We start from the raw sequence: 25570 nt of genomic DNA on the forward strand, positions 1-25570 counted from the left end.
AGTGCTCACACCTGCACGGCCATCCCAGCACAATCTGCTGATGGCACTGGAACAAGGCAGAAACGTCAAAGCCAGGCGGTTAAACTGCTCTCCTTTTAATCAGGTTTTACAGAATAATACATTAATAATCACGTTAAGAGACAAGATGGGGTTCCTGTATACAAGATTGTGCAAGCTCGTTAATTTAGATTTATAAAGGCTTTACCAAAGAGGAGAGGCAGTACAAAGCTTTTCAATAGAGGTAAAGCACAATTAAAAGGTACAGAACACACACTACTAACTGAGCAGAGGTTAATTCTCAAGTAGTACAGGCTCAGCCACGTCCCCAGCTGTACCCAGGCAGGAGCATCCTTCCCCTCCATCCCCACTGCCTTTGCTGCTCCAGCTCTCCAGGCACACTGACTCACTCGTGCCAACACACAGCTCTGCTGCCAGCAGCTCTGCCCCCTCTCCTGCCCCCTTCCCACAGCCCCATTCCCACGGCAGTGAGCTCTCCAATTCTGTGAGAATTTGGCTTAACAGAACAAGAACATTTTCAAGCAATACAAACCAACACTGTGCTCACCAGACTCACCCACAGGAAACAGCATCATGTTCGTGGCTTTTTTTCCTGAAGTTTATGGCAGTTACATTCAGCATTTGGTAGTAAAAGGTCTTCAAAACAAAAACTTTTAATCTCAAATCCTTGATAGGCCAGACACATTCTGATTCTCCTTAAAGAGGATTTAAAAAAGGTTTAAAGAGAAATCTCACTTAGGAGCACAAAGGAATCTCCTAGAGATGAAAACCCCAGTGCTTTCCTTTCCCTCCTCTGCCCAAAAAGGAAACCAGCACCTCTGCAGCATTCCCAGGCACAGACATGCCATTGTTTAACGTGGCAGCTCCTCAGAACGTGCCAAGATCAGAGCTGAGACAACGGCCAAGCCTGAAGCCCACACTGGGACCTGGTACCAAGGCCCCTGCCCTGCTCCACTTTGCCCAAAACGTTCCATTCCTCCTCCAGTGGCTCAAGTAGTTAAATTCACAGAATAAAGCACCAAGATTACAACACAGGCTCGTGGCTGGCACCTTTTGGCAGCACTTCTGTTACTTTTGGTCCTTTATGCAGTGTCTTTCCACCTTGGCTATTGCACATCAAACCTGACACCATCACTTCCTAGACATGGAATTTAGCATTTTAAAACAGGGGAAAACAGTAAAAGGACATTACAGGAAGGTTTTCAATTCTTTGGAAAGCCTAATTCTCTAACTACACCTATCAAGACTAATAAAGGACCTTCAGAGTAGGCTGGAAAAAAGAAGCAAAGGACCATCCTGCTACAAAAACTCTCAGCTCACCTGGGGCTCACTGAAACACCTATTGGTTTTAAAATAACTAAGTAACTTTTAAAAAAAGACTCCAGTTCTTTGAAGTATTTTTCTATGCAGAGAAACCAAGTGATAAAAGCTGTGAAGGAAATGGTTCTTGCCCCTTCCATAAAGGAGAGTGAACCTGAAAGCCCTGATGGTGCTGCCCAAACCCTGTGAGCCAGGCCAGCACAGAGGGGCAGCACAGGGGGTGATCAGCACCTCCTGTGTCCTTGTGCCTTCTTCAGGGATCCCACAGATACTCTCCTCAACCAACACCCAAACTGCAGAACTTTCACACATCAGTCTTAACATCTCGGATATTCAAGTAATAATTACATATTACAGGACACTTCAATAGAAATGAATTTATATTGCTTTTTGATATGATCTGGCCATATCTTCAAGGGCATGTTTGTGCTTTGCTGCAGGGCTGTGCTTGCAATATTGAATTACATGTTCAGCACCAAAAACCCATCAAGGCTAAATAACCAGAATATTGCAATGCTACACAGACTGAGACACCGAGTAAGGCAGATCAGAAGAATTCTGTTTTGACTGAGTATTGCTCCTCCACACAACTGAGTCTCTAATAGAGGAGAAAAACTATAGAGAAAAGGAAAAGGTTACCATCCCACCTTCTCACCTGTGATTAGTTTGGCAAAACTGCTGGATTGAGTTATAGCTGAGAGCCCTAAAAAGTAAGTTTCCTGATTATGCCTTGACAAGCACAGCCAAATCAAGCACTCAATGCTTTACATAAATTGCTCTAATTTCAATTGACCACATGATTTTCCCAAGTACTGTTGCTTACAGGTTTTAATCATCAAAATGCACACACACACAAAAATGAACCAATCGTGTTTTGAAAAGAATGTGAGAAAGATTTTGTTTTCTTTACCAATCACAGACACCAAGTCTTACCACATCCCTCTGTCAGAAGTGCAATGAACACTCTGGAAAGAGCAAGAAATAATACTGACATGAAAAAGTTCAGTGCTCACTGTCCTTTTTCAGTGCATTGAAGCTGAAAAAGAGCAGCGAGTGCTCATATACAGCCAACATGCCCCAGACCACTTCACTCATGAAAAACCCATGTGGTGTTGTGCATAAAAACCTCCTTAAATTGATAACTGTCAGTTTAAGGGGAAGGCGGGGTGAGAAATCTATAAAACACCCTGAACTGATGTCATGATATGTTTCATAAAGAACAGTGTTATATTATTTTAAAATATTTTTTATGAACAGTAAAACTTGCACTGCTGCATAGCAGACAACACGAAGAACATTTAGTAAAAACATTCACTGAACCCCCTGGCATATGTATTTAATGTCACTAATCAAAATATATATTACAGCCCAAGGTTCTGTTAAGGATCTCTGTTTGGGGTTTGTACAGTATACACAATAGCTCAGAAAAAATATTACAGTAAGGTATTTTATTTCTCCTTTTTATATTAGACTTTTCTATTGTAACTTACAGTCCCTCTCCTCTATATATCCCAACCTCTGTAACACCCTAATGCCCTAGCCAAGAAGTGTTCAGCTAGCTAATAAGCCCTATTATAAATTCCAGTTTTAGAAATTTCAGTAATTACATCTTAATAAATAGTTCAGTTTGCCCTTTTTAAATCTTAGCCTTTTGAGGAAGTCCTTTTGTCACCAAAACATGGTAGGTCACAACCTGTTAGAGGTCAGAGAGGCTTCTGCTTGTTTATTCAAAGGATAGGAAGTCCAAAGATACTTGCAATGCATTAAATATAGTTATATAATATTTACACTGTCCTCTCAGATTTTAAATTTAGGTGAAATACAACCAATAACTGATGTCAGCTACTACAAACTTTCAGTGTGGCTGGTGTTTTCTTAATAAAAGGTGTATTCATCTAGAAAGTTTACTACGTGGCTGCCCTGTTTCCTCTTGTTTCAGTTTTTTGTTAGAAATTAAATGAAGTGAATTATTCTCGTGAATAAGAATTCAGGAAGAGGGGTGGTGGAGAAAGCATGAAGAATTCTGAATGTTTTGAGATTCCAAAATACCTGAAAACTGTGGTCCCTTTTGTAGTGCCAGTATCTAGAGGGGAGGAAAACGCAACCCAAAGAGAAGAGGAAAATCTGTTAAATTAATTAGATTAGTAAAGATGTGTTTTAAAATGCCTCAATTCTGTACAGTATTTTACAAGGAAAGTCTTTTCTTCAGCTTTTGCAGCTGTTGTACATTCTTAGGAACTCCTCTCCTGCTCAGTCTGCCCGTGCTGTGCGAGCTACTTGCGGTCATCGATAGTTTTGATGAACTCCACGGCTGCCGTGAACTGCATCCACCAGTAGGACTCCTCTCCAGACAAACAGTTGGCATAGAAACTGCTGATGTACTGCACAGTGGACAGCAGGCAAGGGGGGTTTGCCTGGGGTGGGAGAAGAGAGAGATACAGCTTGTTTGCAAAGCCCAACACCTACAAACACCGCCAGATACAGAACAGAAACACAATTCCCTTTGTGCAGTGATCCTCATCATGAAGAGTGTGTAACCTGCCTGCAGGGTAGGGACTGTTTATCCTCAGCAGCCCCACTTCACATGCTCAGAAGGCAGCAGGTTTGATGAAAGGAACATTTTTCCAACAAGGAAAAATGACTAGCAGGCCAAGAGAAAGAAGGGCAACGCTGCCACAATCTGTGAAGGTCACCAGGACCTCAACACATGTAAAGCCTGTTGTTTCAGCATCTTACCCAACAGACCATTCTCCACTCATGTCAAAAAAGATCAGCAACACAACCCAAGTCAGTCCTGGTCTGGATATCTTGGTCCTGAGGACAGCATGAAGCAGGCACAGATGAAGATGTTGTGGACATACCTCAAACAAACTCTACTCCCCACACAGCATCTGCACCTCAATTTTCTTGGTTCCAAATGCAAAGTCTGCTTGGATTCAAAAACCATAACTCTGACCACATTTCTGACATTCCTATTCAAACCTGCTGAATCAGATCAGGGTTTGAGCCTGGCCAGCTCCCCGGGGCTCACAGGCATTATCTCTCCTCCTAAATTTGCTTGTTTATTACAGGGATTAACTGGGCTCTGTGATCTCTGCAGAAGAACTCACCTTTATGAGAACAAAGACCAGAACAGGAACGAAATCATCTGCCCCAGGCACGGAGTCCTCGTTGGCCAGACTGAGCAGGTTCATGATGGTGGAGCACATCCTCAGGATACACTGCACCTTGTCCCGGGGCGTTTTGTAGGCGCTGATCGTGCGGATCTCGGACTGCGCCGACGGCCAGGGCGCCTCCCGCAGATACACCTGGGGAACCAAGCAGCCCTCCTTGGGCAAGCACTGCTGGGCACAGCAGCTCAGCCACCACAGGCTCACGGGTTTTGGAGAAATGGGAAGATTTAAGGCAAGGGGAATTCAAACTGAAAGAGGGGAGATTTAAGTTACAGATGTGGAAGAAATTCTTCCCCGTGAGGATGGTGAGGCCCTGGCACAGATTGCCCAGAGAAGCTGCAGCTGGGTACAGCCACAGCATAGGTACAGTGTATTTTTCCTGAAGGATATTTCAGCTGTCACAGGCAGCAAAGAAACCCTTTTAAGTGTAAAACAGAACAATCCTCTCCTCATCCCAATCCCAGTCCAAACCCCAACAAACACAATACAGACTCAAAGGAAAGGAGTTGTTACCTCAGGTATCTGAAGTGCCTTGTGGTTTGCAGTCACTACTTTGGATAACCTCTGTATGTGCTCGTGAAGGACCCTGAAACACAAAAAACAAGAGTGAAAGGTAAGCACCAGCCAGCCAGCTGAAGAAACTTGCCTCGTGTTTGACAGGACAAGAAAGATCTTCAGGAATGTGGCCCTACAGATGATGGACACCAGGTCAGTGAAGATGCAGAGAATTGTTCCGTATAGCCAAGAACAACCACATGTCCTCTAGAGGATCCCAACAGCATCTGTTCTAAACCACGGGAACCCAAATGCATGGAAAATACTGAGTGAAACCAGAAAATGGACCAGGTTCAGTCCTGGACCAGGTTTTGATCATTCTCTCAGCACACACACTTGCAGATCTGACAGTCTGTACCCCAAATCATCACACTTACAACTTTTTTTTTCTGTTCTAGCAGTTTGTTGCAAACACATTTGTACATGATGCTAAAGCCCTTCCTCGTTCTTTTACAAAATGTTCTAACAAAAACATGAATTTGTGTGGCTGACTCAGACAAGTCTGTGGCAAGAGGGCTGCACAGCTCCCACTGCACCAACTGCAAAAGAGAAAACAAGTCCTTTGAATTCCATTAACTTACTGGTCACGCAAAATATCTCCATCCTGATTAGGGTAGAAGGCGAGTTTGAAAATGCGATTCATCACACTGCGCTCTATGGCTAATTGTGCATCCTGGAGCTGCTCCTCACTGGCATTCTGCCAGATGGCATCCTGAGCCATAGCCCCGTACAGGAACTGCAGAAAATCCTCCACTTGGGCCGTTTTATCATCTGCTGCCGTGAGTTTCTGGAAATCTGATAAAAAAGGAGGAAGAGAAAGAACATTCGCTTAAGTAAAAAATATTATTTCTGGTAAGTTTTTCAGGCACATTTAATGTGCAGCACTACATGCTCCAGGAGCAAGAACTGACTCCAAATTCCTTATGTGCTTCATATAGTCAGATTTGTGCACAGAGAATATAGAACCAGTTTGGTCTATAGGACCAGTTTTGGTCTTTCATTCACTTCATTCACACTGTTACTATCCCCCATATCTTCTAAGGTGCAGCCATAGGTTCTGGACTAAGAACTGAGTGCTGCAACTCAATTTATCATGTATCAGTAGATATAAAATAATTAATAGTATTCATGTTTCTCCCATGGGGCAGATGATGTGATCTAGCATAACTTTTTGGTCAAGTAAGGTCAAATTACCTTCATTCTCTCCACCCATGAAAAATGCAGACAATTACCATAGCTTAGCTACCACAACATACTGTAAAGTCACAGTAATGTGCCTGTTTAGCCATTAATTCACCATCTGAAATTAAAATCATTTTAGGAATCTACTCCTCAGATCAAAAGACATAGTTCAAAACATTAACCCAAATCAGCATCTAAATACAGAGTAAAGGAATATAAAAACTTTGTCTGCATTAATCTCACCTTGAATGAACTCCCTTATTTTCTTTTCCTTGCTCTCCAGCAGTAGCCTCACACAGACTGTAGTGAAGTACCTGTTGGCCACTTCTTTATCTCTCAGGACTCTCTGCAGGAGCCTCTCCAGGTGTGCCTGTGTGGTCTGCAGGCCTTGGCGACAGCGCGTCAGGTAAGCGATATAAGGAGCTCTTTTCCTAAAGCACAGAGCTCTGTGTCAGACTCACAACAAAGACAGAGGCTAGCACCTTTACAAGCTGCTGAGTCAGAGTGCAAAGAACTCTTCCACTTGCTCCTTTTAAAACAAAACAACGCCTGAATTTGGAAGTTTGCCTCACATGGGTGAGACAACTGCATCCTTTTGTGGGGAAGCAGAGATGCAATAACCCGGTTTGGTAAAGTACACTTTAAACCAAAAGGAGCTTCCCAATCAGCTGGAGAATGAAGGCAGGGATCTGGGAGCCCAGGGCACAGGGTACCTGGTGAGTGAAGGCAGGGATCTGGGAGCCCAGGGCACAGGGTACCTGGTGAGTGAAGGCAGGGATCTGGGAGCCCAGTGCACAGGGCACCTGGTGAGTGAAGCAGGGATCTGGGAGCCCAGTGCACAGGGTACCTGGTGAGTGAAGGCAGGGATCTGGGAGCCCAGGGCACAGGGTACCTGGTGAGTGAAGGCAGGGATCTGGGAGCCCAGGGCACAGGGTACCTGGTGAGTGAAGGCAGGGATCTGGGAGCCCAGGGCACAGGGTACCTGGTGAGTGAAGCAGGGATCTGGGAGCCCAGGGTACCTGTAGTCCTCGGCGATGGAGGCCAGCAGCTTGCGGCAGGTGCGGTTGTCGAAGCGGCTCACGCAGCGCATCGTCTCCTGCAGCTGCGCCATCAGGTTCTTGTCCTGCAGGTTGATGGCTTCAGCCAGCTGAACTTTCAAGAAGCACACAATTTCATTATCTAACAAAGAACAAAGGAAAAACATTAAGGAAAAGAAATGTAGGCACAATGAAAATAAATTATCTTTGAATACGGGAAACACGTTAATGGTTTAAAACAAAACTTCTGTACATTAGGGAATAAATGTTCTTCTAGAACAATTTAAGAAGCCTTTTTGAATTTTCCATCTATAAGAGGATAAGCCTCCATATCACTATCTTATCTAGCTTTTAGAACCATTCTGAAACGTGAAGAGGAACCCATAAGGTGACATGTTCACCTGTCTGCAAATAAACCCAGAGTGAATGAAAGGATACAACACAACACATTTATACTAAGTCAATATAAAGACCCAGTAAATCATTCAAGTGGCACAACTCCCAACAGCACAGTTAGTCTATTCTATAGCTTCAGGCTCTACCTGCACTGTGTCTGTGATACTTCATTACAAAAAAATCTTAGAGCAGGCTGAGATGGCAGTTTGTCTGTGGAGTAAGAATGAAAACATTCTGGGGGCAAAGGGCAGCCTGTGCCCTCAATATTTATGGCAAAGAGGAGGGACCATAAATGGTACAGTACAAGTGCTATTACACAGGGACAAGGAGAGACACACACAGTGCAAAGAGCCTGTACCTTCAGGGTCTGTGTGGTCTGGGAGACCATTCCTTGTTGAATGTGTCAGCATCGGGAGGGCAACAGAATCTGCTGAACAAAGAGCCAATCTCAATTTCTTCTTTGCATCCCTTAAAGAGGAAAAATATTTTCTTAACACAGTTGATGAGAGGTCTGCTTTTTCAATAAGAAATCTTTACTTTCTTTTTTATTTAATACTGCCCAGAAGTTATTAAACATCATTTTAATATACAGCATTGTCAAGACTTTAGAATATCAATTCTTTTGATACAGCACCATTTTCAAAGGGATTTTTTTAAACACTGAATTGCTCTGTCCTCTCTGGTTACAAACATTCCCTCCACCAGTGGAAATATGACAGTCTGAGATACTTAAAACTAAAAGCACATCAAAGTTTACAATGAACCTGCATGAAGATTCTTGTGGGAACCAGTCACACAGCTTCAGCTTTTAATTCTACTTTGTGGCTAAGACGAAACCTGGAAATGTCCTTACCTATAGGAGAAAGCAGAACCTTGTGGCTGTGCTACTTGACTTGCAGAGTCTGGGAGGTCATCTGCAGACATGTTCTGCAAAGCCTCGTCCCGCGGGGAGTCGTGCATGCTCTCACCATCCCCAATTGCCTCTGTGGAAACCAAAAACACACTGCACCTCAAGAGAGGAGCCAAGAAGAAACCAGACTAATTTTCTGCTCGTTATTCTAAGGTCAGGGAGTGAATGGAGACAGCAAATAAACCAGCTAGTTCTGGATACATGAAAACATGCACATTAAAACATACAACCTAGATGCTTCTAAGAAGAAACTGCAAAAGTTTTGGAAGGCACTTCTTATGCCAGTTAAAACAAAATAAAAAGCTGGTGGGAGATGTGCTATCAACACCCAGCTCCCTCAATGGCAATGCAACAGAGCTGTCCTTGGGAATACTGATTTATTTCCCAGCCTCTGAGAGACTGTCCAACAGCTTATTTGACAAAACATTCCTCGTTCAGAGCTCACATTGTTCAGCTGCTAACACTAACATTGGTCTAGAATGCTGAAGTGTTTTTATCTTTAAGGAGCAGAAGCTATGTTGGTGGTGATTTCAAAGCCAGGTTCTCACCTGCACTGTCGTAGTTCACGATGGCTCCTTCACTGGGACTCGTTCTCTTGATTGCATTCCTGTACTTGTCCAGAATGTCCTCAGCAGCTTGTGCCTGTGCACTGAGCCTTGGGCTGGGATCATCTGAAAGGACCATAAAAAACAACAGGACTTACCCTGGTGTGGGGCCAACTGAAAGCAAATACAAGAACTTAAGCCTACACATTTGGACTCTGTTTTTAGCCAGATCAAAGAGGTGCCTGTGCTCTGTGCAGCCCAAATTCAAATGTATTAATAAAGAAAACAAACAGTACAATCAAAGACAACAAATGAAGTCAGATCCTGAGCAGATCCTCAGCACATTTATACTGCATACACAAATGGTTCTTGGGTATTTGAAGACTTCAAGAAAGGATCAGGCAAACAGAAAACGAAACACCCAGGTTCAAACCATGATTAATTTAAGACTTAAGTAACTGTTACAGGACTGTGTGTACAGCTATCCTTACAGCTCAGCTGTGACAAGGACAGGAGCTCTATAATGAGGGCAGGGGAAAAGTGAGGACTTGAGTTGAGAATCCACTACACGCCCAGACAGACATGTGACAACTTAAAAACAGCCTTCAAGTCAGGAAATCTTTATCCATTTTTTTTATTCAAAATGTCAGCTCAGAACAGGAACTGCAACAGCATGTACCTGTCTGTCAACAGCTACCTGGTGGGCACTCTGGAGCTCCAGGAGGCACTCTCAGAGAAAATTGCTATGATGATGTTATTCACATACCTTGAAGCGTTGCGTATCTGTCAGGCACCATGTCATCTTTGTCTTTTTCTTGTTTTTCTTTCTTCCTAAATGGAATAGGAGCTGAAAATGCAAGGTACCTCATCAAAGACTACTCTGAGATAATGGCCAAATAGCAGAAACTTCAAGGAAGGGGCTAATGCAGAAAATTTTCATCAAATCAACTTCCATAAAAGCATAAGCTTATCCATGGGGTAGAGCAGAAGTGTACTGTCATCACCTGCAGCCAGCTCCACCTTTAACACACATGAGGTCAGGCAGAACAGTTTTGCCTTCCAGGTCCAGCACACTCTAGGGAGCTACTACCCAAGGGTCAGGTAGCTTCCCATTTTTATTTACATATTTATTTATACTTTGACCATAAAGGTGACTAAAGAGATAATAAAGGCAGTGTGAACTCTGACTGAAGTACCAAACCCAGAGAGACACGATCCTACCTTTGGGCATGGCAGACACAAAACGTTTCCTCCACCAGGGCTTGTTCCTGTCAGACTTCTCATCATCACTGTCTTTCCGTTCCTCAATCTGCAGAAGGGCAGAGTCTACATTTGAGCATTTACCAAATCAAGTGTAAAGAGAAAATTTCTCCTTTACATCAGCTTTTGCTACACTGACTGTAAAAACAGAACTACAGCAGAGCACAAAGAGCAGATTAAGTCAGAAATATCTCTCCTAAAGAAGACATCCCACAAACACAAACCCACAGCCACAAAGAACCTCAGATTTCACTTCTTTCTATTTTAAAGAAAATTAGTTTTCAGGCTGCTGCAGAAATTTAACACTACAATGAATCTGTTTCTGAAGTACCACCAGTAAACCTCAACCAGTAAATTTAAGAAAAGCCAGACCCATTTAAGCCACTCTGGAGATTTGCAGTTTTATCTTATAAAACGTTACTGGCCAATGTTTAAAGAGTAACAGAAGTGTGCTGTAATTCCTTAGCAAAAGACATTTAATTCCAACTTTCTGGCATTAGATGTGTAGTTAAAGTGGGCATGAGAGACAAAAATACAATGCTAAATGGAAGCCTGACCTCTCCCCTGGAGGAGTCCTTGCTGGGAGATGAAGACGATGACTGAGAGGCGGCCGCCAGCGCCGCTGGCCCGGTGCTGCTGGAGGCCATGGGCAGCTCCCTGTCCTCGTTGCCAGCCCGTCTGTTCCAGCCAGGGTCACTCATGGGCCTCCTGCCCGAGGACACGATGTCTGAGCTCCTGCTGCGCACCAGCCTCTCGGGGTACGAGTGTCTCTGCTTGAAGGCTTCCAGCTCCGCCGGCACCAAGGCGTGGGAGCCAAAGCTTGGCAGCCGGGCCTCGTTACCTCCCACGGCTCCCTCCAGGATGGGTGGGTCTGGAGGTGGATGAGAGGGTCTTGCATAGTGCACTTTAGGCCTTACCACAGCTGACACACCTGTGGACACAAGCAGAAAAGAAGCCACACGCTTTTCTTTCAATATTATTCCAAATTACCTGATTACCTGGTGCTAACATAGAACCATCGAAAATGCCTATTTTTAAAAACAAAACCTAATCTTTATAACTCACCTTCATTTGAGGACAGAGGGTCAAACAATGCAAGCAAAGAATCTGTCTGAGAAGGAGGAGATGTCAACTGACTGGCTCCTGAAATACAGAGAGAACAAAGTTAGTGCCATGCCAAAACTGCCTCCAGCATGAGAGACACTGGAAAAACAGACTTCAGCAACAAAAGTCACAAAACTTATACTGCAAAGTATTTGTAGAGATATTCCTATAAGGAAAGATCTCTGAAGTATCTTGAAATGATCAAGGAGTTACATCACAAAAAATGGGGAATTCTTGAGGAGCAGCCCAGTTCCAAAATGCAAGAGGACAGTCAATGTAATCAAACTGAATTAGGGATCTTAGATCTAGTACAGCAAAGCACTGGAGCCTCTTTGTCAAACAAATACAGTACTGGCAAATAAGGAAAATATTAAGGTTAGTCACTAGCACTTTGAAATTGGGGAGAAATTGTAAAATTTAAGGATTCCATAAATGTCATTTGTTTTTATCAGAGATTCCAGATAAGTAACTTACCATGGGCTGTTTCATCCATGTCAGGACTTGTCACAGAATCTTTGCCCCCAAAGTCAGAGCTACATTCAGACCTGAGATCCTCAATCTTGTTAGGAATATCTTCAGATGTTGCACTAATACCTTACACATAACAAAAGAGGCATCTGTAATAGTCTTTCAAAGAGCAAGGAAGCAAAATCCTGAGGCTGTTAAAATGTTTGGTGGACAGTGAGTAATCAAGTTCCAACTGACAGTAGCACCTACAGACATTACAAATTTCTTTACTCATAAAACAACAGTTTATTTTTGCTCTACATCCTCAAAAGTGCTACCATAGCCATGAATACACTCTGACAAGAGACATTAGAAAAACACTCCACTCTTACATACTTTGCAGAAAAAGAAAAAGTAGAGCTATGATTTATTTAAATAAAACAAGTTGTTTTAAATGCAAGAAAGTTTGGAGTTTCTTTCAAAGCAACACTCCTCTGCTAACCACTGCTATTGCAGCACAGGGCATTCACCTCTCTGCTGCCTTTTTTATTCCTTCTGTGAGGTGAACAAAGAATCACAGCTTAGAAAATTCCAGAACGAGTGCCGGAAGTTATTTTATGAGTGAAGTGATGTATAATAAAGCACGTGCAGCAAAGTGAGTGCTGCCCATGCTGTGATGGAGCAGCACTGTCAGACAGTTCACACACCTGACACAACGCTCAGGCCGGGGGTGCTGGGCCGAGAGCTGACCTCCCTCACATCTGTGTCATCAGACGTGCTACCCAGCCCAGAGCAGCTCTCCAGCTCTTGGAGTCTCTCCTCCTGTTTTAAATCTGGAGCCTCTACAAAAGGGAGACAATGGACAGTAGAGAGAGAAAGTATCCTTACTCAATGCCGTGCTCCCTAAACATTCACAAGCAGAAGGAAGGGGTGGGGGGTGATTCAGTGTATCAACTTTAAAGGTAACCACTTCAGCTAGAGTTTTCTGCTATCCTTTGGTACAGAAGGCAGGACTCTGCACAGACAGCAATGCTCTGTCTGCACAGGCACGCTAAGGAGTGTCTACTGTTTTAATTGTTGTATTTTTTAGGCAACAGGATAGAGTCACATCTTCACTAACCAAAGTAAACCGTGGTCCTGCATAGCTCCTACCACAGGGAAGGAAAGCAAGAAAGAGTTGGCTCTGAAAACCCTTCTCTTCCCCTTCAGACCTTAACAATTTCTTAGGTAACAGAAGTCTCTCCCAATGCTTTCCATCTTCTTTCTGCCTAGGAGCATTTTGTCCTTTTAATCCTGGAAGTATTTGCAAAAACTAACTTAAGCCTAGGACAGTAATTTCTTGAAGAAAGAGGAAGAGGAAGAGGCAGCTGTTTTGCATTCTGTGCCTCTGGAAGAGTCTTAGAATCATGCTAAAGAAATACGCAAAAACTGCCCGATTCTGACCTGAATCACTCGGTAATACTTCCACACTCCACGCCTCACTTGTGGTTTCTGATATGGTTGAACCTGTGCAGGGATCAAGCAACACGGATCCTGAACCTGGCAAACACAGCAAGCTGCCTAGCATGTTCTCTGCAGCTGCACCTGCAAAAGTAAAGCCGGAGCGTATGGCTAGAGCTGGGCTTGGGCAGTCAGCTCTAGAGAGAAAAGGAAGAACACCTCTAAAGTGTCCTTGGCAAAGCAATCAGGAAACACAGCGTTGGAAAGAAACGAGTAACTAAGCACAGTCCAGGTCATGCACACAAAAATCCTCCTAGAGCAAATCTCCAGTTGAGTTCATGGAAATGCCCCTGTTGAGGAAGGGAGGAGGGGGAGGAGGAGGAGGAGGAGGAGGAGGGCTCTGCAGCCTCAGGTTCCAGAGCAGCACAGGACCTACCCAGAGCACACCCGTTACCTGCGATCTCCTGCAGCCGGTCCTCGTCGATGTTGGGGTCGAAGTCACTTCCCAAGACATCTGTGCTCCAGGTTTCACTCACAGTTTCTGAAATGTCTCTGTCATCCGTCAAACCCATCATGTCACGGATTTCAAACTTACGGAGCTTGTCATCCAGGTTATCCTGAGTGGTGGCTGTGGAAAAAGAAACAGTTCTTGATTTTCTGAAAGGCTTCTCCAATTATTTCAGAATGAAAGCCTGTAAGAGTACATTAGGAAAAAAATCCCAAACAAACAGCCCCCTAATTCTGTCAGGTAAGGCAGTGGTTAAAGGACAGCCTGTAAAGCACTATTACACTACTCAGGAAATGCTGCCTGAAAAAAAAATTGAGACATAAGAAGAAAAATCTGGAAGTACACATGGTAATCTATCAACTAAATGGACAGAAAAAATAAATGAAATGTAGTGCTACAAAGACCCTGATACAATTCCTGTAGAGGAACAGGATCACAGAAAAGCTGAGGCCTCCAGGAATCAGCCCAAAGTCCCTGCCCTGGTCAAGGACACCAGGTTGCTCACAATCATGTCCAGTCATATTTTGAGCATCTCTAGGCTGGAGACACCACAACCTCCGGGCAACCTGTTCAGTGTTCGACAAATGGACGTTAAAGACAAAATTGCCCAGATTCTTCCAGACTACTCCAATCCAGATCACCCTACTCCTGAAGGGAAGAGCTTGATATCAAGCAAAACTTTACAGTTTCCTATAAAGGACTTAAGTCTCAAAATTCTAGGCAATTTCCTTTTCCTAACAACAGACTACAAAGACTACAAATTTGCAACCTCTTTCCCAAAGACTTTGGTTTAGCATGTCCAGCAGCTCAGGCTCTGGGAAGAGAGTGGCACCTGCCTTGCTCGTGCTCCAGCAGCTGCAGAGCCTCCACGCCGTTGCTGCCCGAGGGGCCCGCGCCCAGCTCCGACACCGACTCCCCCTCCAGATCCAGGGAGGACACCGAGTTGGAGCGATTGGAAGGGCCTGGGAACACAGATTTACTTTAGAACTCCTTTGAATAACAGCTCCTAAATACCCAGCATTAACAATTCAGGACACAAAACTCACTAGAAAAATTACAAGAAATGAAGTAGCAGTTCTAGCACAAATTATTGAATCTCACCACTAATGTACTTAGCTGGAAATTAAAAGCCAATAAAGTCTTTGTCTTTAACTTATTTACTTGTTCATGAATTAGTTTTCTTATTTTGCAGAGACAGAGCAAAAATGAAGTTATAGAAGTTATAAAAAATAATGCAAAAGTGATGTGTCCAAACTTCTTCCATCCCACAGACATCTGTGCTTTGTTATGTCTGAGGTTCCTGTAAAGGAGTTGTGCAGAAACTATTCTGAGATATGTAAAAGCTAATTAGAATATGATGAAAAATAAGTCTGAGACATTCAAGTTTAGAACTAAGTTACAGCTCTTAATAACTAGTACTGCACTTAAGTTTAAAACAAAAAAAAAACCAAAACCCCCTCTATTTTCTCTTTTAAAACACAGTTAGTCTTTTTCTTCCCAACTCTCAGATTCAGTTATGCCTTTGTAGGTCAAAATTTAGCTCCAGGCTTTATTCTCTGAACAGCTAAGAAAGAAGACAGGCTCTCAGAGTGAAATAGCACAGTCTTCAAAACAACAAAGCCAAAATGCTGCATTTAACACACCTTCCTTTTACAGTTAAGGGGGAAAAAAACCAACAGAGCAACAAAACTTCTTCAAGACTTAAGCAGCCCCTCACCTTCAGATATTCCTTCCAGATTATCGCTGCAGAGGGAGAAGCGCAAGGTTTTGTCAGGTTTGCCATGGAGCTTGTTCTCGTCCATGGGGACATCGCCCTGCCCGCCATCTGCAAGCTGCATGTTTAACACCTGCAGGGTGGCAGAAACAAACAAGACTTCATTTAAATCACCTATTTTTCAGATCATTAAATAGCAAATAAAACATTGGAGACATGCTTTTGTATTGTTAATGGAACATTAAAATTTCTTACATTTTGTTAGAAAAAAGACAGCAACCTCCCAAGTCAGAGCCTGGGGAGAAAGCAAGGAACCACCCCATGGAGATTAGGAATGTCCTGGGACATTCAAGGGAGCCACAGCTCCCTCATCACCCCCCAGAGCAGAGCAGTGTGGAAAGGATCTGCACCAGGCTGCCAGAGGAGATAATCCCAGCCACCAGGCAGGGAGCAAAGCTGGAAGCAGCAGCTGTGCTACAGCTGGAGAAGGAAAAGGCTGGAACACCAGCCCTGCCCCAGGAGCAGTCTGCAGGCACTGATGGCACTGTGAGCTCAGCTCTGCCCTCACAAGAACCTGGGCCTGTGCCTTTCATGAGCTGCCAAAAGCATCAGGATCAGTGCTCCAGTTCTGCCATTCACCTGTGTCCCTGGACCCAGAGACACAGCAGTTTCTTCATGCTCAGAAACAAGAGCCCAGGTTTGCTCTTAAGCTTCTTAAGGGAGGGAACAAACCCACCTACCAAAGGCCAGTTTGAAAGCTACAACCCCCAAGCTCAGTAACACAGAGTAAGGATTTAAATTCCCATTCCAGCTTTATTACCAAACTTAGCTTTGCACCCTCCCTGCTGTGCAATTAGAGAAGACAGAGGCTGCATGGTTCAAAACACCTGAGATGTCATCATTTCTGGATACCTCATTTTCTGACATCATTCCTGGAGTAATCTGTGGACCTGTCCCCAAAGAAATCACCAGCACTTCTTCTGGCTGCACTTCAGGAATAGTCTCCTGGGAGGATCCTTCATGATCTCCATGCTGGTCCATTAGCATGTTTGATCTACTTCTGCTTCGAGTGGCTGAGAAAATATTGCAAATATCCACATTAGAAAGCTTTTCCTTGTGTTTAAGGAGGAAAAAAAGACAATACAATGGAAATACAGAATTGTAGTGTTTTAGTTAGCAATACATACTAAGTAAATGTTCAAAATCAAAGTGTTATTAAACTTATGAGAAACGGAACTGATGTTTAAACTTGAGTACTGCCCTGTGGAAAAGAAAACTTTCAACATAAAAGTTGAGAAGCAGAAAAACAAGGTACACTGTGACTTGTTTGCCAACAGCAATTCAGCCTATTCCAACCACAGAAAGAACTTTTATACATTATATGAGAAAATTAAGTTTGTTCCCAGACACACAATACAACATCAGGTGGTTTGCTCTGATTACTTTTCCACTCTTATGTCCCCTTTTCAACTGGCCTCAGATTCCCACATTTGGCTCCACAGAAGTAAAAACACCCACATGAAATTAAGGTTTCTAAGAATGGCAGCATGACATCAATTGCTACTTTATTTGACCCAAGGAAAGCAAGGCAAGTGTGCAGAAGTGGCAGCCAAATTTTGATGATCTGACAGAGGGGTTTTTAAACCCCACATGCACACAAAATGAGTTCATATACTGCAGAAATGTGCCAAGGGAGCTGAAGCCAGGGTGGCCCAAAGGCATGCTGGGTGATGTGACACGAGTCCGAGTTGCACAGAGGAATGGAAAGAGGGCATTACCCACCAAAAGGGGTTACTAGAGTAATGTGAGCTGACAGATTGGTAGCAGAGGTATCCCAGGCAGTAATCGCTGCCAACTGCTGTCCTGGAGTTGGAAAGCATTAAAATGAAACAAAAGAAACAAAGCTTTCAGCAAAAGCTATTTTAGACCATAAAATAAATGCTGTAAAGTGCCACTACTTTAGAGGTGTAAGACAAGAACCATTCAAAAGCAGAGTTAAACCAACATGGGACAGGTTTGTTTGGGGGTGGTTTTCTGGGTTTTTTTGCCACTTACTGGCCTTTGCATATTTTCATCCTTTTACACACCAACACCAAATCTCTCAAACAAAAATATCCCACATGGTCATAGTCACATAAATATACACTGAAGAAGAGTACCACACTTCCTATTTTAAAATAAAGTATTATTAATATGGAAAAATCTAGACCCAGAAATCCTATTCAAAAAACAAAACCCAACCGACCTAAAATTGCATTCCAGAATACTGACAGTTGGAATTAGAGCAGGCAAGGAATGGAGAAAGGACAAACCTTCTCTTCTCAGCACATATTCTAAAAGTCCTGCTCCTGCTTGTTCACCCTCCTGTCCATTTGTTCTCTAACAAAAATGTTAAACTTATTCTATCCCACTAATTAAATGCCTCTGCTTCCATCTTACTACTTTCCTAAGCAATTTTCCCCCTAGATCTGCTTCCCACCTTCAAACCTTCCCTTATTGTCACTACCAGTCATCACCTTTATGACTACCAACCACTCCAGAAATTTTCTCCACTTCAGGCTGGAGTGATGAAGGTCACTCACCACACTTGCATTAGACAGTAAGAAAGCTACCTGGCTTTAAGAAAAATTCTTCACCATCTGCACAGAAAAAGTAGGAACTGCAGGTGCAGGTGAAGAGTAAGCCCAAGAGATGACTGAGAAAATGGCACAGAAATGCCCCAGGTGTCAGAAACCAGGCGGGAGCTCCGCTCGCTCTCCTTACCTATGGGCAGCCGGTTTTTTTTGTTGGCTGGAGTAGTTGCAGGAGACAGCTGGGGGGTGTTATATGGAGTCATTTCTAGGCTGCTGCTTTTCCCTGGTTTGTTCTGGGGTAAATTTGCCAGCAAGTTTTCCAAAGCCATCCGATCTTCCTTAAGCTGATCGCTTGACATCACGTTCCGCATGAAGCCAACCTAAACACAGACAGTGGTTTGGTAAGAGCTGCAGTGCAAGGCAGCCAAGGTGGGACACGAGGGAGCAGGCTGGCAGTGGCCCTTGCCAGGAGCAGCAGGCATTACCAGGGCAGTGAGCTGGCTGTAGGTCATGTACACCACGGTGCGGCTCAGCCCCTCCAGCAGGTTCACGGCCGACATCGGCGGAGTCTCGACCGCGCGCCCGTCGATCACCACGTCCAGGAAAGCAGCAACACAGCTCTGAGAGACAGCAGACAGTGTGAATGACAACATCCCTAGAGCTGGAATGAAACTTATGACAGGAGTTAAGCAGCTTACAGAATAATTTAAGTTCCGCTTCCCAGTTCTGAAATCCTGGGATAAAACAGCAGATATTTTAAGGTCACTGAAGAGCGAGCAAGGAAAGTGTGCAGTTACTTTTAGCATTTCCTTCGTTCCTTTCCTGCATTCCAAAGTGTTACTTACTTAAGTGTCCTCTTACAATTTAAGGGAAAAAAATAATGGCAATAAACAGGCCCTTCTTGAAGGATTTGCCCAGCACAGACTGAAAATGAAACAAAGAAGCAACAACGACATCACTTTCTAATCTGAGTGAAAAAGCTACTTGTACAATAAATGTGTAACTTTGTGTGGTGACTGTGTAACAACTAGAATTACCAAAACCTGGATAGATACAAGGATGCCAACAGGCTTTTAAACACTTGACAACCTATCAAAAGCCATCAGCTTCACTGTTGCTGTGAGGAAGGTGACTGCTCTATGGCTACGCATGGATTCATACTAACAGGAAAAGCTGAATAAAAAAAGCAAAACTATGCAAAAAAGAAAGAGAAGTTACTTGCACTAAGAAATTACTTGGAGTTAAAACACGTTTTACCAAGGCTGTTTTCAGATCAAAGTGTGTTGTTAGGTTCAGTTGAAAAACCACAGACAGGAATTCAGTATTTCACAGAATCACAGGGAGGTTTGGGTTGGAAGAACCTTACAGACCATCCAGTGCCAACCCCCATCACGGGCAGGGACACTTTCCACTAGACCAGGTTATTCCAAGCCCTGTCCAACCTGGCCTTGAACTTACAATGCTGAGCTGAAAATACCATTTAATTTTTTAAAATATTTTCTTTTAAGAAATATCAGGTCAGAGTAGAAGCAAGAATCCCCAACCCTTAATTCTAGTATTCAAGATTTTTTTCACCAGCTTATTTCAGGATTTAATCTGCTTTTCATTACATGTAACTTGGAAAGTAAACACTTAGTAACACTTAGTAACACTTAGTAAGTCCTTTGCAAAGTCTGAGAAAGGAGGCTGCAGAAGGATGATGGCGTATCCACCAAGCCTTTGATTTTTCAGCCTGGATTCTTACTTTGTCAAATTTAGCAAGGTTGCTCTTCGTACGTGGATCTCCCTCCTCAGAGCCTGTCATTGCCAGCTGCTGCAGAAGTCTCCCAACCTGAAATTAAAAAGAAGCACACAGAATAAGCCTTTCATATCACGATGGACCTGATTATAAAAAATATTCAAAAAACCTCCTCCATTCTAAATAATTTTTCATTTAATACTCCAAGGAATACTTCTGATAGAGTGGACAGAGATCTGTGCTTGCTTTCAGGGAAGAAAAACTGCAAGAAGCTTTAGGAAAAAAAGGCAGTCATTGCCTTTAACAAGAAAATGTGCTCACACAGTAGGCTGTGACCATCCATACTTCCCCCTCCCAGGAACAAAGCATGTTTTGTTTTTGCAACACGTCAGAATTGAGAGTTGAATCTAGGTCATCTAAACCTAGAGATTTTCAAAGGCTGCATATATTTTACTAAGGAGAAATAGCAGGAGGGCTAACCCTTATTTCAGAGCACATATCCCTTATTCATCTCCAACTGCAAAGCAGCCCTCAGTTTAAAGAGCTGCCAAGTGCTCTGCTACAGCACGTGAGCAGTGACACAGGAGAGGATTGCTGCTGGATTTTAGAGGAATACTGAGCAAACACCAGCGTGACTGCACTGCAAGGATCGCTCCCTGCCCACTTTATAGACAACAGTAAAAAGCAGGTTTTGTTCCTCACGTGGAAGAACATCCTCAGTGAGAAGAGTGTTGCTCAACACCTTCAGATGACTCCTCTATGTAATATCATTAAATTGTCCAAGTGTTTGCATAATGACAAAAATTGGTCATGAGGGCTGGGGAATGCTCCAAGTAGAGCACTGGACATTACTGCCAGACAACAAGGAGTTTTCAGCAAAGTATTTCATTATTTTTTGCAATACCTGGTATAATATTTAACATTTGCAACAACAGCTTAACATTTTTTTTCACACTTTCCAGAATTCATCTTCTAGTCATTTTTATGCCTTAGCTTCCATCCCTTAAAACAGCTTTTATAAAGGATATTTGCAACTCTTCTAAGGGATACAGGAATACATGCTGTCAATTTTTTCAAGTCGGTATTTTAAGCAAACAGATAAACTTTGCAGCCTGCCTTTTCAGCAACAATTAACACAAATATTTCATTAGCACTCATTGTATAAGTAGGAGAGACAGTACCTTCACTTGTACTGCAGTAACATCAGTTCTAGAGGGAAGAACAAAGCCATTTATATATTTTTAAGACTGCCTTGCTGTGATTCATACCTGCATCAGATTAAATCTTGCCACCTCATTGATAGGAGCATCAGAAATGATGCCGTACTGCTCCGGGTTGACGATGGCAGGGCAGATGAAGCAGGCCAGAAGGAGATCTGTGCACATGGCTCTGACCTCGCCAACCTCCAGCCTGTCCACACACGACAGCGTTTTGTACATCTGCGACACAATCCACCTCAAGCTGTGGGGAAAACAGTACGTGTTCTGTTTGAGATAGCCAATGAATTTGTTGACCAGGGTCACCAGCTTGGCCTCGTTGGAGTCAACCATCTCTTGGACTCTCTGCTTGAACTTTTCTGTGCCTTTCTCTCCAAATAACTTTTCCTGCTGTACTGGGGAGAATCTCTCAATTAACTTGTTTGCATCGGTCTCCAGGTGGTCTTCATCCTCAACCAGAAGCTGCATGATTGGCTCATGCAAGGTAGCAGTAAGGAAAAGTTTTGCAGAAAAGAGTCCTTCAGAGAAGAGCTTGAACAAGATGCTGAAGGCACAGGTGCCTCGTCTCAGCAGCCGCCTGGGGTTGTCGCTTTCCTTCAGTTCAAACTCAATCAGGTACCGCAGCACCTGCAGCAGGTAGCTCTCGTCCTCCTGCATGATGCAGTTGCCATAGATGGAGGTGAAGACTGTGTGAATGACACTCTGGGTGTTGTCCTGGTTGAGCTTCTCTCCAGCAACCAGGCAGGATGCAATCAGCCTGGGGTTCTCTCTCAGTCTGTTCAGGAATTCTCCATAAGCAGTCTCCTGGAATCCCAACTGCTTGTACCCATCCACAAACTGCGTGTCCTCCAAGATTTTTGCGTGCTGGCAACATTCAGCCGGAGAAGCTTCAGCGCTTTAAAGAAAAACATTGAAACACTTTAAGTAACTCTAAAGTAAACAAACTTGCTAAGAGATACAATGTGATCCATCTATTAACCAGGCTGCCACAGAGGAAAAAGTCTTTCTAGATAGTTACTACAAATTATTTGCAAATTCTGGATAGCTTGTTCTCATGAACAGAAGCAAAACAAACACAGGTATTAAAAAACAATCGCTTCAGTGGCCAACGAGGAGCTTTTGGCGTAGGATTCCCCAGCTGAGGGTTGGTTTACAGCCTGATGCTGCTCTGCCCAGCAGAGGCTGGCAGCAGGGGCGTGCAGTACCTGGTGATGATGAGCCTGTCGAGGTTGATGCGCTGCTGTTTGGAGATCCAGGCCGTGCGGTAGAGCCGCTCCGCCGTCTTCAGCACGTCGGCGTTGAGGCGCTGGATCAGCGCCTTCTCCGAGCTCACGTACAGCCGCTCCTGCTTCAGGTGGTGGGCCAGCGTGTGGATGTCCAGCTTCACCATGGTGCCACAGCCCTGGCACACGCAGAGCACAGCGGGTCAGCCCCAGCGGGGCACCGAGCCCTGCCAGCCCGCGGGGGCAGCGGGCACAGGCTCTGCCCTCCTCAGTCCCCACCTGCTGAGGCACGCTCGCAGAGCACGCTCCCAAGTGCCAGCTCCATTGTCTGGCACACAGCACGGAGGGACACTGGCAGAGAAGCTGAAGGTATTTTCAGCTCGCCCTGGTGAGCAGGAACAGGAGCACAGCCCTGCCACAGCCCTGACCACACCCCAGGTGCACCTGGCCTTACCTGGGGACACGTGGCCCTGGCCACAGCTCAGGTGACACAAGTTCAGGGAGATGAAGACCAGCCCCCATTCCCACTCACTGTCTGGGGAACAGAGTCCTTCACCCTAAAGCCCATCCACATAACCAGAGGAACCGGGTGTTGGAATCTCTGGCCTGTTATCCCTCTCACCTATGCACCAGAAGCACCAAGCTCCCAATGCTGCTAAAAAATAATAATACTAACAATATTATTAACTAAGAAATAAACCCACCAAACCACAAACCAAGGAGTATCAATACCCAGATAAGGCAGTAGCTGGAAATAAGCTTAGGGACTTTGCTCAACAGTAGAATTCATTCAGAAAAAATTCCACAAATGTTTCAATTCAGTAGAATATTTCTTTGGGCCATGATCCAAAAAAGTTGTTTTATAGAGAGAAAAACTGAAACAACCATAGGCTTTCATAGCACATCAGGGGCTAAAATCTACACAAACTACTGTATGAATGCAGTATCAGTTTTAACTTCACAACTACAAAACATCTCAGCAGAGTTCTGCACCAGACAAGACACTTCCAGGAGCAAATCCATGTAAAACTCAACTGTTTGGGAGGAAAAAAACCCATCAAGTGCATTAACACTGACAAAGCTGAAGAGGTACAATCATGCAGATCATGGACTTGATGGTTAACTGCTTCATGTCTTCCCCACCAGAACAGCCACACCAGCTAATTTGGGAAGGACAAGGGTTGAGGCAGGTTTCTCCTGTAGCAGATCACAATATTCCTGTCATGTGTATCGGTAATGGAGATGTCAGAGGGCTCTAATGAGGAACCCTTCAATACTACAGTCAAAATAAAAACCTACTTCCCACAACGTGCAGTGACTCTGGACAAGCCTTGCTTCACAAACCCATTTAGACCATGCTTGAGAAACTACAAATAATGTGCTGGAATTCCACGTGCTGGCCCAGTGCTCTCCCCTGCTAGTGTTTGAAAGATCTGTGTTTCACTGCTCAGCAGAGCAGGAGGTGATCCCCACTGAAGAATACAGATTAGCTCCTTAATTAGGCACAGGTTTCCCATTTGTTGGGCTTTTGCAGCCTGACAACCAGGTGCACTGACAACCACCACTGCTCCTTCTCTAATTAAGTCCTTTCTCTATAGTTTTAACCTCACAACCAGAAGTCAGGCAGACATGAAGCTGTCACAATGCATAAAAAAATTGCAATTTTATTACACTCAAAGGTTTAAAGGCCATTCCTAGTAAACACAGAAAACTGGGTATAAAGCTCTTTAAAAAAAACCCCAAACTCAAAAAGACCCCAAACCATATTCAGTAACCCTAACCAGAGGCTACAGCTGATGCATCCAAAAATGAGATTACGACAGGAACTTGAAGGATGTGCTAATTCAGATGTTTCTAACTAGGACAGTCTGAGAGAAATGATTAGAAGAAGAAACATTGCTGTTACTGCCAAAGTTCTTTGTGAAACAAATAATAACTTCTTGCAACAAATTTATTTTTAGTCTCAAAATTTAAGAGCTTGCAAAAAAAACCAAAAAAACAAAACTAAACAAGCCAGCAGTAAATCTGCTACTGCCTGCAAATACAGTAGTAACCAGTTTTTAGGCTGTGAGCTAGTGCTATCAGCCTGCAAAAAGAAGTTGAAGCCATAAAAGCACACACAAACAAGGCCTGCAGAGCTGCCTTCTGCCTTTTCAGAGCTTCCCACTGTAGGGCTGTGCTCAAGAGCTGCTCTACTTGATCAAATTGAACAGTTTTAGTTGGCATTTTCCACTTTCAGGTGTCAACACATAGTCTCCACTTTCCTGGACAGAAAGTCCAAGTGGATCTCCTGCTTCTAAGCAAGTTTGGGAAGGAAGGGGAGACCCACATGGAGTAGCCCTAGGAACGGTCTGTGGCCTCTGCCAAATTTCAGAACAAGTCTCTATTTTTGTGTCACTAGTAACAAACCCATTTAAGAGCAGACAAGCTGATTAAACAGCTCCTGAGATGTTTCCTACACTTACACACAATTTCTCTCAGTTTCACTTAGGGTCTTTTTCTGGGTTTTTTTTCTATTAGAGAAGATGTTTCCAGCACCAGGGATGGGCAAAGCTCCCTAAGAAGCTTCTGAGGAAGATGCTCTGCTCCTTTCTCCTCTCCCCACAGAGAGCAAGCTCCAAAAGCCCTGTCAGCAGAAGTCCACACAGCCCCACACAGGGCAGAGTCCTGTGACACATGCATTAATCCACCTGCCCAGCAAAAAGAGCTCAGACTCCTGCACTGGATCATTTGTGATGTCACCTGAAAGAGACTGACAGCAGAAACCTCCCCCTGCTTGGAAGGTGAGGTGAGCACCCAACAGAGGAACAACTTGGGCAGCTCCTCACGAAGAGCAGGCACTGAGGCCCTGAGAAGCTGTGGGAAGCTGCCAACTGCCATGCATTCTGATTTTTCCTTTTAAACTAATTGCCTCTCTGAACTCCAGGCCCAAAACAAGGCTCCAAAGAGCACCCTTAGCTGCATCTGTGCTGCTAAATATACTGGTCCTGTGACTACCTGATAACATCCCATCAGCTGGCCACTACCCACGTGTGTGTCTTATCTGCCTCTGCTGCACAAGAGCAGAAATAACGAAAGCCAGAGGAGAATTGATTCAGAACTGAGCCACAGCAGGTTATGGTGTGCCACTGCTTTGTCAAGAGCTGTGAGAATCCACAGGATTTTCTGTCAATCCACAGGACAACTGCATGACAGCAGCTTTCACTCTGT

The 25570-nt window shown here is 44.0% G+C and overlaps 1 protein-coding gene across 1 annotated transcript in view; it reads right to left on the bottom strand.

Annotated features, from left to right (window-relative positions):
• Window positions 1-76: 76 nt before the first annotated feature.
• The window catches only part of GAPVD1 (GTPase activating protein and VPS9 domains 1), a 28425-nt gene continuing 2931 nt past the window's right edge, over window positions 77-25570 (bottom strand). Inside the window, exons 3-27 of the mRNA XM_050980803.1 lie at window positions 22343-22539; window positions 21189-22032; window positions 19927-20013; window positions 18668-18802; window positions 18373-18562; window positions 16522-16682; window positions 15613-15742; window positions 14732-14857; window positions 13842-14015; window positions 13391-13531; window positions 12655-12789; window positions 11975-12094; window positions 11462-11539; window positions 10954-11327; window positions 10358-10445; window positions 9903-9983; window positions 9140-9262; window positions 8535-8664; window positions 8040-8149; window positions 7268-7427; window positions 6492-6679; window positions 5648-5861; window positions 5025-5097; window positions 4449-4646; window positions 77-3752 (exon numbers count right to left, since the gene is read on the bottom strand). Of these exons, the coding sequence (XP_050836760.1) occupies window positions 3612-3752; window positions 4449-4646; window positions 5025-5097; window positions 5648-5861; window positions 6492-6679; window positions 7268-7427; window positions 8040-8149; window positions 8535-8664; window positions 9140-9262; window positions 9903-9983; window positions 10358-10445; window positions 10954-11327; window positions 11462-11539; window positions 11975-12094; window positions 12655-12789; window positions 13391-13531; window positions 13842-14015; window positions 14732-14857; window positions 15613-15742; window positions 16522-16682; window positions 18373-18562; window positions 18668-18802; window positions 19927-20013; window positions 21189-22032; window positions 22343-22527 (4386 nt within the window). The 5' untranslated portion in view covers window positions 22528-22539 and the 3' untranslated portion in view covers window positions 77-3611. The remainder of the gene's footprint in view (window positions 3753-4448; window positions 4647-5024; window positions 5098-5647; window positions 5862-6491; window positions 6680-7267; window positions 7428-8039; window positions 8150-8534; window positions 8665-9139; window positions 9263-9902; window positions 9984-10357; window positions 10446-10953; window positions 11328-11461; window positions 11540-11974; window positions 12095-12654; window positions 12790-13390; window positions 13532-13841; window positions 14016-14731; window positions 14858-15612; window positions 15743-16521; window positions 16683-18372; window positions 18563-18667; window positions 18803-19926; window positions 20014-21188; window positions 22033-22342; window positions 22540-25570) is intronic.

Source organism: Serinus canaria, chromosome 17 (assembly GCF_022539315.1).
Source record: "Serinus canaria isolate serCan28SL12 chromosome 17, serCan2020, whole genome shotgun sequence".
Lineage (NCBI taxonomy): Eukaryota > Metazoa > Chordata > Aves > Passeriformes > Fringillidae > Serinus > Serinus canaria.